The 12,372-nt window shown below is 40.5% G+C and overlaps 1 protein-coding gene across 2 annotated transcripts in view; it reads left to right on the top strand.

Moving 5' to 3' along the window:
• larp4b (La ribonucleoprotein 4B) overlaps positions 1-12,372 on the top strand; it is a 45,146-nt gene extending 32,774 nt beyond the window's left edge. Inside the window, exons 13-17 of one of the 2 annotated variants that reach the window (XM_088085200.1) lie at positions 123-168; positions 818-988; positions 1,937-2,127; positions 2,648-2,759; positions 4,313-12,372. In XM_088085200.1, the coding sequence (XP_087941326.1) occupies positions 123-168; positions 818-988; positions 1,937-2,127; positions 2,648-2,759; positions 4,313-4,645 (853 nt within the window). In that variant the 3' untranslated portion in view covers positions 4,646-12,372. The remainder of the gene's footprint in view (positions 1-122; positions 169-817; positions 989-1,936; positions 2,128-2,647; positions 2,760-4,312) is intronic. The other variant, XM_088085201.1, reaches the window with a different exon arrangement.

Consider the following 12,372-nt stretch of genomic DNA (forward strand, 5'->3'; position numbering starts at 1 on the left):
ATATAAATACTCTAAAATATGGTCAATGTGATGCAGAAGATCATTTCTTTGTGTGTTTTGGGTGAAGTCATTGTTTCAGACAGAATGGATGTTTGTAAATTAAAGTGTTCTCTTTCTTAAAGGAAAAATGTTTCTGCTTCTAGGAAAAAGAGGGACGAAAAGTTTACAGTAAGTACTTTTTTGGTGTCCTCCTAATGTAGCTTTGGTATTAATTTGACTCTTCTTTTTATGGAGAGACCAATAAAATGGAAAACAATGAAAACTGGATTAAATGCAATTATATAACCGTTCTGCCTACAAACAAAATACAGAAAAGGACCTGGTACCAATAGTGAGCTGAGTGAAATCGAGGCAAACCAGACAGGGGAGATGAGGCATTTATGTTGAATTTGTTATCCATCAGATAACAAACACAGCCAGTCACATTTCCAGATGTACGTAGTAGCCAGTGACATTTAAGGATGGACCAGAGAACGAACAGTACAGGGCAAGACACTGGTGACTTATGACATGTGTCAACATAAGGAATGTAGCTCAATCCAAATTTTCTAACTCTGAGTTCCTTTAGTGTTTCCTTGGTTCCTGCTTTTTTTTGTCAGTAATTTAAAATACTCAACACTACAACTGGTGCTTTTTCAGTCAGACTTCTTATCCTGAAGTATGAGAAAGTAAAGAGAAGGACCTGGTACCAATAGTGAGTTGAGTCAAATCAGTGCAAACCAGTCAGTGGAAATGAGGCATTGGTGATCTTTCTTTTCTTTTCTCTCTTTTCTTTCTTAAGTTTTGTGCTGAATCTATATTTGCTGTCACCTTGTAGAGAGTGACGCCTCAGTCGCCGCCTCCTCCTCCCAAACCTCCTTCTCCGAGCTTCGAGCTGGGTCTCTCCAGCTTCCCTCCCCTGCCCGGAGCCGCAGGCCAGCTCAAGACAGACGACGTGTTTGACAACCGGCTGGCCAGCAGCGTAGTCGTGGGAAATGCAAAGGAACGGGTAAGAACTGATACTAACGTAGCTAATTCACTCTTTGTTTTATACTTGTATACAATCTTTCTGAATAAATGTATACATAATTCAGCTCTTAGCATACTGCTGTCATCTTAGTGCACAAATAATATAATCTCTTAAATTCATTATTTAAGCTTCTGTATTTCCGTGCAGCAATCTTCTGTGGCGAGGGTTTAGGTTACAGAGTAAACTCATGGCTGCCACAGCTGATTTTTTGATATGACTACTATGGGTTCACAGTCAGGAATATTCTAACTTTACAAAAGTCAATTTCTTAACCGCGGCATCTTTTAAAAGTTAGTAACAGAGTGAGATTCTTCAGCTATCCAATACAAACATAATTATAACAATAAAAGGACAAAGTTATCTCAGTAAATCACAGAGTTACTCACATTTTTTAATTGTGCAGGCATCTCGCCAGAAATTAAGAACACCTCATAAATATTTATCAAATATTTTAGACGTATTAAGCTTCAATGAAAACAAGCAGTGGTGCTGCATCACATAGAAAAGTCATAAATTGAATGCGTGGTACAATTGTACAATCTTTCATCTGCTAACTACTTTACTAACGAGATGCCTCACGATCTGTCTGATTCAGCTCGGCGATGTTGGTCAAAAAGAAAAGCTGAAGTTTTACAAAGTTTGGGAAAAAGTGGAGATTTGGTTGAAATATATTGACTTCATGAGAGTGCATCAGACAATATCTAATTACAAAGCGTTGGTTATTTCCTGACAAGTTAAAGGTGTAGGTAATGACATTATCACTTGAGAGCAACTATAACCTTCCTGATATCTCGATTAAAGCTGCACTACCAAGATGCTGGATTTATCCAGTATTAGTGTGGAAAGGTACAGTGATTGATGAGAGTACTACCTCTACTTGCTTCAGTGCTTCACTCTCTTCCTGTGTGTGTATTGCTTTCAATGCAGAATGTAAGTGCTGATTCCAGTACTGGAGGAGCTCTCTCTCCAGCGGGCCCCAAAGAGCCGCTTCGGTCCTCCACCTCACCGATGCCCACAAGCTTCCAGCCCTCGCCGACTACCCCGACCCCAACCTCAGCCTCGACCCTGACCCCAGCCGCCGGCCCACCACACAGTCCTGCTCCCTCCCTCCCAGCAGCGTAAGAACCACACTGACAGTGTTGAATCAGAAATGTAGAGAAGGGTCTGTAAAAACATTTCTACATCTTATCGGGTCACTTTATTCAGTGTCCATGTAAGGAGTTCGGTTGGGATCTGTAGTAAGAGTGATTTCAGTGGGATTGAAAAAATCGTCCACATAACGACAGCTGCTATCTTGCAGCAATTTCATGACATTTGTCCCACATTCTGGCTGCTGCACGTTAACCACTATGTTCTTTATATGTAATGCGCGTTCACTGCGTGCTACATGCAGCCCTGAGCGTTACATTCAACATGTGTTGCCCTTGTAAGAGTGGATTTCTCTCTTCTTTCTCAAGATTTTTCCTATCTTTGAAGAATGGAGCTTTTCTTCCACATTATTACTCTGGCAGACAGACTGTCTGAGTTCTGTTATCATGTAATTCTTACATGAGTCATTCTGATTGCTCACAATAAGTTCCTGTTATGTTTCACTACCCCTGTTTTTGTTAAGCGTTGTTTGTGGGGGGTTTTTTTCAGGGAGGCGAAGGTGACGGAGGCGAAGCCGAAGGAGATGCAGTTGTCTGTTGAGCGAGTTCCGGGCACTCTGTCCACCGCAAGCAAATCAGTGCAAGTCAACGGTGCTGCCACAGTCAGTATTGATTTCTTTCCTGTTTTTTTCCCTGCCTCACCTCAGTCCTTTCTGATGTTTACCCCCTCTCAGACAAATCAATCTCACCATGAACAAAAGGGGGTAAATTAATCGCCCCTTAATTCTGCTGCATCTCATATTGATTTTGATTACAGTCAACTCCTTGGAAAACAAAAGTTGTGCATTTTGAAAATAGATACAGGTACGAGTCCAAAAGATTCACTTGTAACAATGCAAAGAAAAATTTATCTTCTTTTTTAGAATTGATTACACTTCTCAATCTCCCATAAGGACATGGTGCCTTTTAAGGAAAGTATGGCTTAGACAGGGAAAACAAATCCTCCTTCAGCACTGAGGAAACTCCCCTCGGCTTTAGTTTTTAGCATTGCAGTAAAACACAAGCGCCAAAGCCTGCAGCTGATGAAACGGGAGGAGAGAAAGAAGACTGAGACTACAGACGTGTGTAGGTGTGAACAGAAATCCCCAAAGGGCCTACAAGATGAGGTGAAATGAAATATAGGATACAGCAAATTAAATGCTGTCGACACATTAAACGTTGGGTTAGATAACAGTGCTGTCAAGTTGAACCTCTGAATCTCAGAAAATGTTTGGATAGAACATTGGTAGTAATGGCCATGTTTGTAGTTTGGTAGCAGTGGATCTCTGATGTTGTCAAAAACATCCAGTACATTTTCATTTTCAAGGTATTTGGTATCATTTGTCTTGATGTAGTTTTTAGGTCATATCATCCCGTTATACTATTTATAGTTAAAATAAGTCAGATATTTAATTCACACAATTAGCCAAAATCAAAGAACTCAGACATGGTAACGATGGTCGTATAACAATGTCTAATGATTTATGGTATTATATTGTCCAAGCTATGGTGGAGCTGGGCCTTTAACAGTCCATGTCTTGGTGCCAAACCGTCATGGTACGGATTTCGTGGTTCAGTGCATGCAGCAGCACAGAACACATGGTATTCAGGTGGATGCGCATTATGTGGAACCAGTGCTCTTAAGTGGCAGTTCTGACTGGAAACTTTTAGCTGTACACCGTTGGCAATGTGATAAGGTTAGCACACCAAGCGTATTGGCATGCGAGTCAGTCACACCGTGGTGTGTGCAGATGAAACACCGGGCTTAAGAAACCCAATTGCTGATTCTTGGTCAGCTACAACAACAACAGAAAAGTGAGTTGTGTAGAAGATGATGGCAGTAAGTATGTTTTCATGCACAAAATAGTGTGTTTTTTGCCCTTATTCTGAAAAAGACAATATTCCTACTAAGCTGTTAACATGTCTAATGAAAATGAATATTCCACTAATTCTCTTGTTTACCTGCAGCCATGCATACTCTGATTAACATGCCCTAACATGTCGTTTATCATGTCAAAAAATATTTTTTGTGTGCTGTTAACCAGAGTGGAAACATAATTCATACAGGAAACAATCACCATACTTGCATTAACAGGTGTGCAGAAGGAAATATGGAGGAAATAGGAATAGGAAGGAAATAATATGTTTTATGACTGTGTTGTTGTTTTGCTGCCAGGAGCTAAGGAAGCCTTCCTATGCTGAGATCTGCCAGCGGGTAAAGGACGCCCCGACATTACAGCAACCACAAACCCCCAAGGAAGCCAAGCCAGCCTGCACCGCACCCGCAGGCGAGGAGAGGAAGTGCCCCGATGCCACCACCCCTGCAGGGGAGGCCAAGGCCAGAGAGACATACCCTCCCTCCTCCAAACCCGGCCCGGCGGCCGTCACACCGGGCAGACCCCCGAGGGAGGCCCGAAGGCCGGCTGGGCGTTGGGCCTCCCCGCCCCCACACCCAGGGAAAACCCCCAGCAAAGATCCCCACCACACCCCACCAAAGTCCCCGCAGTAGGGTGACTCCCCACCCCTCCCTGAGTCCTCCAATCCCCCCCAGTTACGCTCCACAGATGCGTTTAAAAAGAGGAAATTAAAGTCAGGGCTACTCAATACTTATATCCCAGAATCACCAGTCACAAGAATAGAGGACGCCTTCTTTTCTGGATCAGGGCTTGCAGACAAAAAGCACTTTACTGTGCATGTAGAGCACCGTTTCATTCTTTTTATTCTATTTATTTGCTTTTTTTTTAATTCTCTGTTTTATTTCTCCTTTTTTCTTTTTGCATTACGTAGTTGTGTCAGCCTGTAAGTCGGCACAGACAACACTGAAATTTATTCATTCTGTCCAAATGGCCTTGTGGGATTAAATTAGTCTTGTGTGCGAAGCAGCAGGGCATTGTTGGAAGCCACCCCAGTGGATGATGGGAAAGAGTGCGTAAAACAGACTCCACCTTGTTTGGCTCTCATAGTGAGGGGTTTGTTTGCATGTTGAGTGGCACTGTTGTGCAACTTTATGTAGCTTAATTATGGGTCATAGTTAGAAGATGTGTTTTTTAATACATATTCACATCCATATGCAAGACTTAACATCTTAATGTCGTCACAACAGGACTCGGATCCTTTTGGTGTATATCGCCTCAGACTGATTTCATTTGTTCTATTTTTTTCAGATTTATTTACACAAGATGACTTTTGTTGATGTTTTTCTTCTTCAGCAGCTCAGCTTTGTCTGTGGACTATCGGTACAGTTACTCCTGGTAATCACCGCTGGGTGCCACCTCAGCAATGTCTTTCTCTGATCATTTTGTCTGTAAAAAATCACCTCCCTCTGCTGTGTTGTTGATTTTACTGTTTGCTAACACTGCTAACTAGGTAGCTACATCGCATAGCTTGTATCTAATGGCCGTGATGTGATATAAGTGCTGTTTTTAGCATCAGACAAGAAGGGCATGTGATTATCCGCAACCAAAAGAGAAATTAGGCATGGAGGCACCATGTTGTCTGCCAACATTTGTTTGTTGAAAATGTCTGGACGTGGTTTAAGGTGTTTTTTTGTTTGGTTTTTTAAGTTGCTCGCAGTGTGTGTGAAGACATCTAAATTATCGGGGGAAGCTAAATTTTCCTGGCATTGCGTTTTTTGGGAAAAGCAGAGCAAGCTCTCACAGCTGCCAAGCTCTCCTCTCTTCTCATTTGTAAACTGTGGAATAAAACTTTGAGCAGGCACATACTGTCGAAGGAAAATGCAGGGCGCATTGTAGGCTTAAAATCCAGTTGTGATGATAAAACGTCCGCTTCCTGTCTGAAGCGATTCGTCCCACTCTGTAAGAGAGGAAACACTGGTGAGTTGCATTCAGAAAGAAGGAAATTAACACTAGCTACCATTGAAATGCTCAGTGTGATTGGTTGTCATAAGGGGGAGGCGCTCTTGTTCTGAACTTCTGCTGAGACAGCACGACTCTTGAGGAGAAAAGTGTTTGTTTCCTGCCTGAATTCAGAGTGGAGTTGTGGTACAGAGAGTTGACAGTGGGAAGTTTCGTGTTTTTTTTCTTCTTCTTGGTGCTAGAAGTCAAATCCTGGAACCTGTTACAACTCATCTGATTTTGTATATAGAAAATACTTGATTTACATCGACAGAACTTCGTTTGCACTGTTAGCGTTTTCTCTTGACTCACAGGCAAATTGATCATCCTACCTGAAGCGAAAAAGGGAATTGTTTCTGAAGGGAGGAAAAAAAAAAAGTAAATTCCATTTTCCAGGAGCAAATGAACCCTGCGACACCATCTCTGTGGACACAATCGCTAAAGCCTTTTTGTTTTCGTTGTTGTGCCTTGTGGATGCCTGTTGAACACACTGTGGTGAGGAATGGACGTTTGTGCCGCGTCTTAACAGATTTTTCTAGCTTGTTGTCTTTTTGCCGGCTCGTTGCAGATGCTAATATTAATTTTTTGCTAAAGGACTTGGTGCTCTTATAGGCATGCTGTGGTTTGGATTTTGGCCTCTTGTTCGGTATCAGTGAGGATTTTCATTAAAAGAGTGCTTGTAAAACTGTTGAACATGGAAAGTGAGACGCTTGAATAGACCTAGAATGTTTCACTGAAACTAAGCTGATGGAGGTGAATGCTGAGTGGGTTTTTTTGGAATGTAGTTTGCCATGTCGGAATGTGAACGGGATTTTGTCTGGAGTCCTGTCGGGGCTCATTTGTTGAACCAAACATCCTTTAAAAAAAAGCGTTCAACAAACAGGCAGACAAGAGCAGTTGGGTTTACAGCAGGAATGTGACGAGGGAAATCTGAAACAGTCGTGTTAAATTCATCTTCAGGATGAAGATGTTCAGCTTCCCCCTCTTCCTCTGCGCAGTCTCTACCACTGGGGTTGTCTGCTTTATTTTTCTGTCAGCATGCTCTGTCGTCAGTTTGCTCTTGTTTGAGTTTTCACACTTTGATTTATGTGGAGTTATTTCTGGAAAAAAAAAAAAAGAAAGATTGACCAAAGCACACGGCCCCTCTTACTGCTTCACTCCTGTGTTCCTGGGAGAAATTGCACCTGACAGGACTTAACTTAAAAGCACAGAGTTTTAAGGGTAAACAACCTTTTTACGTCTTTTACTCACCTTGGGCCCGCAGAATGTGCCTCAGGATGGAGACGCTAACAGTTCGGGCTCAATGGGACTGAATCGAGCAACATTTTGGAAGACAGCTGTTTGTCAGGGAGCTGGTGGAACATTGGAACAACAGTGAAGTAGCAAGACTTTGAAGCAGGGAGGAAACTTGTGTTAAATTGAAGCTTTGGTTGGGAGGTCTGTCTACTGTAGCAGTCACTTTGGCAGATAACCGACCAAGTCGTGGATGTTTTACTGTATTCTAAAAATGTAATTGGCTGGCAAAATAGTGAAAATCATTACTGTAAGAGTTTTGAAATGACTCCAAATAGCAGACGCATGACTGTACTATAATTGCGAAATGTCAATAGTTAGTGTTTTGGGGGCGTAACTGACTTGAAGTGAGTTTCCCTCCCTGATTATCAGTCGTGTGCTGGGGTTTAATCTTTTGTAGTTGTCACTTCAGATGCAAAACACCCTTAAAAACCACTGTACTATACACAATATCTGTTTTTTTTGGGGTCGGGGGGGCACAAACCTACACGACGTGGGACCTCACATGTCTCGCCAAAGTCTTCCTGCAACAAGAATCATTCTGGGTAATTCCACTGAGAGAAAACAGGCCATCTAGAGAGGGGAAAGCTTCATTTAAAAAGCCTATACTCCCCCTCAGAGCTGCTTCTGATTTGGACGCAAAATCTTGAGTTTGCTTAAAAAAAACAAACAAATATATATACATATATATATATATATATATATATATATATATTTTGATTTTTTTTTTTGAAGGACTGAGATGCACTTGGATGGGTCGATTTTTTTTCTCATCGGTGGAAATGGTAAAAGAGATGAAAATGCACCATATCCACTTATTTATAAACCAATGCTGTTTATTCCATGAGAAATATCGTTAAGTTTTCTTTTTTGGGAGAAGAAAATAAATAGAGATGCATCGAGGTCTCTCTCTATATATATATATATATACACACACACACAAAATGTAAAAAAAAATTCCATCCAGTGTTTGAGAAACTTGAATTTTATTTAAACTTGAAAAATGACTTTGCCTTAACTTTTATACAAGACAAGCATAGAGTTTATTTCTTTTCAAAAAAAAAATCCCCAAATTGTTAACGAAGTGACATGTGGAAAATACTTAGTTGTACCAGACGTCACAAGTCTTACTGAGAGAGCGCGAGAGAGAGAGAGAGAGCGAGAGAGAGAGTACAAATCTAGCAGCATTTTCTTTCTTTTCCCTTTATCTTCTTTTTGAAAAATGTACGAAAAATAATCTTTTTGATTGTTCTTTTTTTTCTCGTAGTTTCAGGTTGTTTTGTTTTTGGGGGAAAATATAAACCTTGTAAATGCAAAACTAGTCAATACTGTATTAAATTTGTGCACTTTGAAGTGTGTGCTTTGCTTGTACAGTTGTAAATACTCAGAAAAATATAAGAGGTACCTTAAAATGATAATAAAAATATATTGATCTTGTTGAACTATTAATGTCGCTATCAAGCTGGATGTAGGATATAAAAAAAAAAAACTTAATGTTGTGCTTTTGGAAATATTTTTCTTTAAATTTTTTTAAAAACATTTTTGTTTGAGTGTGCAGAGTTTGAATTCTGCTCCTCTGTGCGGGGTGGGCACCTTGTCTGATTGTATATTTTTTTTTGTTTTTGTTTGTTTTTCATTCCATTTTTTGTACGTGTGGTCGGTTGCACCTGAGTGTGCAGGTGTGTCCTTTATCCCCATGCCCCCCCTGACTGTGCACTAATTAGAAAGAGCCTGTGGTACTGACAAGCATCTTATTAATGAACCTTACAAAGCTGCGTGTCCACCAACATCCTCTTTAAAGCTCTGGCTTCTTCTTTTACTGTTAACGCTTGAAATGATCATTTCTATCTTTTTTTTTTTTTTTTTGCCTTTTTTTAACACAAAAATCAAGACGTTTGAATCTGTTTAGCGGAAAAAAAACAAACACTACATGTCAGATGTTTAGTCGTATTTTTGACATCTTGAAATACTACAGTTATATTACCAAGAAGATTAATAGATGTGAAGTAAAAGTATTCATTTTTTTTCCAACAGAATGGTAACAATTTCAGGCAGAAAATGTCCTCATGTATACCATGACACTAATATTCAACATCAATATACCAAGATGATTGACATACATATGCAAGTCAACAGTTTATAATCAAACTGATTGTGTCTCAAAGAGGTGACAGCATGACGAGACAGTGTCTAATGTTGGACAATATTAATACAACAGAGAGTTGAACTTCTGCCTTTGTTAAAGACTAAACTTGACACAATGTTCTGTTTTCTCTCTGAGGTTTTTTTTCTCCGGTTTTGCTGAAATTATTTGTGGTTTTCTGTCCACATTCAAAGGTGAATCAGCAGTTGAGCATTTTGTCAATGAGGGAAACACTTGTTTCTAAGAGTGACGCAAGAAGACACGTACCACTCGTGTCTGTGTGAAGCTGGATCTGTTTAGCACAAAGACCAAAGTTTGACAATACCATCACCTTCAAGCCCATTAATTAATACATGCGTAAAAATAAACATTTACTCTTTTTTTTTTTGGAAAACTTTACTGTTACTTGTTAATTATTGAGCTTTAGAGGTGCTGGTGGGCATATTTCTGATCTTTGGACAGAGCCAGGCTCGGTGTCTCCCCCCATTTTCAGGCTTTATGCTAAGCTAGGCTAACCATGTCCTGACCGGAGCTTCGTGCTGAACATGGCGTGGTATCGATCCTTGCATCTTACTATGTTTAAATATATAATATCTGCAGCTGTACAATAACTTTGCTTGAATCAGATAATTGGCAACATTTTCTTGTAAATCAGAAACTTTCTGACCAAACAAGATTACGATCAGACGCCAGCTCGACGATTTCCAATTTGAACGATACTGAAAAAAGTGTTGAGGTTTGATTCCCATCACTACCTGTGAGGGCTGATTTTGTATCTGTGGCTAAGACTCATGGGAGATTGAGTTGTTGAATGTTAGTAAATTTTGAGTTTCTCTGTTGAAATGGGGCCAGATTGTTAATTTCTAATCTGTGCTGTTTTTTTTTTTGTTGTTGTTTTTTTTAAAATAACTGATCTGTCAGGTTTTTGTTCAAGGTTAACTGTTGCCAGTTTATGGACAAAAAACTACAGGAACTTGTTTTAACTTTCTGACAAACGTAACCGTCTATGACAGTGTCCGAATGCAAGAGAGGAACCAAAGCGTAACTGAACATTTGGGCAGAACTTTGGCTCTCTGTATTACGGCGACGTGTCAATCTGATGTCGCTTTGACGTTACACTTTCCCTATGAGCTGCACCTCCTCAAGCCACCTTCAAAAAAAAAAAAAAAGAGTGATGCCTGATGGACACGTCCCAGTTTTGTCCTCTGTCTTCATGGCGATGTGATGTGTTGATGCCCGTGGACGATATCAAACCGAAAGCACATTTCACAACATTCAGCTTGTACAGCACACGACACTCGAGGTTGGAAGGTTACTGGAAGCCAACTGCAAAGGTGACCATGAATGTTGGGCCCGTGGATTGTAAATTTTGGTGACACCAAAGCGGGGGGGTGGGGGTCTCATGTCTTAAGACACTTTTTGGGAAATTAAGTGGATTTGTTGTCATCGTGGCAGGTCGAGCTAAAAAATTTCCCTCACTCGAGTGTCGATGTAGCTACCAGACGAGACCTTCACTCAGCCAAAACGCTGTTGTAACTCAAATGTTATGTCTTTACCTTTTTTTCCCCTTCTGATTTATATGTTTGAGGTTTTGTGTTCATGTTCCTCAACTTTCATGACTTCCTCTCCTGAGAAATAAATGTACAAATCATTTTCTTTTTGTGTTTGGGGAGACCGAAGCAGAGGCTCAACTGGAATCACTTTTTTTTTTTTTTTTTTTTTCCTTTTAACATGTGTTACAGAGCGACATACTTTTCTGGCACATATATTTACATGCACAGATTGAGATGTCTGTCGAAACCATTTGATCACATGTGGACTGCATTTTGATGTGGCAAAGAAAAGCATTAACTGTGCCATTATACACCTGTTGGTTTTGTCTTGACTGGGCAGTTGAACCTGTATATAGCTGAGCGCTTTGCCATCCCTGGCTTTTATTTAGTTTGTTTTTTTTAAGAGGTGATTTTCTTTGTTCCTCAAAGTCCATCAAAGACTTCTCACATCTGGAGAAATCTACAATGTGGCACCACTGACTGTAGGAGCAGTTTTTTTTGTGCGTTGTAACTCTGCGGCCGATGCGTGCCGAGGTCGAGGCATGTTTGACCTCAAACTCTTCAAACACAGACGCTGATTAAAAACTGGGCATCCCTGAACTGTGAATGTGTGCATGTGTGGAATAAATAAATGTACCACCCAGAAATCCAGCCCGATGCAAAGATGACTCTTTTCTGAAGTGCGGTATCTCAGACTGGATGGTACCGCTTTTCGAAGGGATCTCGCATTTTGGCGGTAAAGTTGGCCACGAGTTCTGCACGCCTCTCCTATATCGCTGGCATTAACACAAACGCTCACGCCATGGCATTTTAAGGAGCTCCTATCTGTCTTGGACTTCTACACGGAGCCTCATATCAGCCTGTCAGTCGCCTCAGCTCTCAGTCTCCTCCTACCTGTTCGCCTGTTTTTGACGGTGCCATTGTTTTGTTTTATTTTCCTCAAGGGTTGCATCTTGTCATAAAAATGGACCCCCTTGTCTTTCTTAAAGATATAATTACGAATGCACACCAATGGACTGGAACAAGACTCGATCTCTTTATCAACTCACTGTGGTTTAACTCATTAACACTCTTACCATGCTACGCTAACAGCTGTGGACAATCGATGACTCCATCCTGTTGGGGTTTGGACAGATAATTTTGCCTAACGACACCTTTAACAGACGTGGAACTGAAGTTGTGTTCAAGAGGGCTTCTATTTTTTTGAGTTTTTTTTGTTTGTTCGTTGTTTTTTTTTTGTTTTTTTTAGGTCTATTCTTCCATCGAGACTGGAATCAAGCATACATGTCGGCTATAGATAATTTAAGTTACTCTGTGTCATGATGTAAAAACTGTCTAATTTGAAGAAAAAATGTAGCTTACTGAAAAATAAAGATTTAGGCACTGTTGAGGA

The sequence above is a fragment of the Plectropomus leopardus genome, chromosome 12 (genome assembly GCF_026936395.1).
Source record: "Plectropomus leopardus strain MGB_pleo_1.0 chromosome 12, ASM2693639v1, whole genome shotgun sequence".
Taxonomy (NCBI): domain Eukaryota; kingdom Metazoa; phylum Chordata; class Actinopteri; order Perciformes; family Serranidae; genus Plectropomus; species Plectropomus leopardus.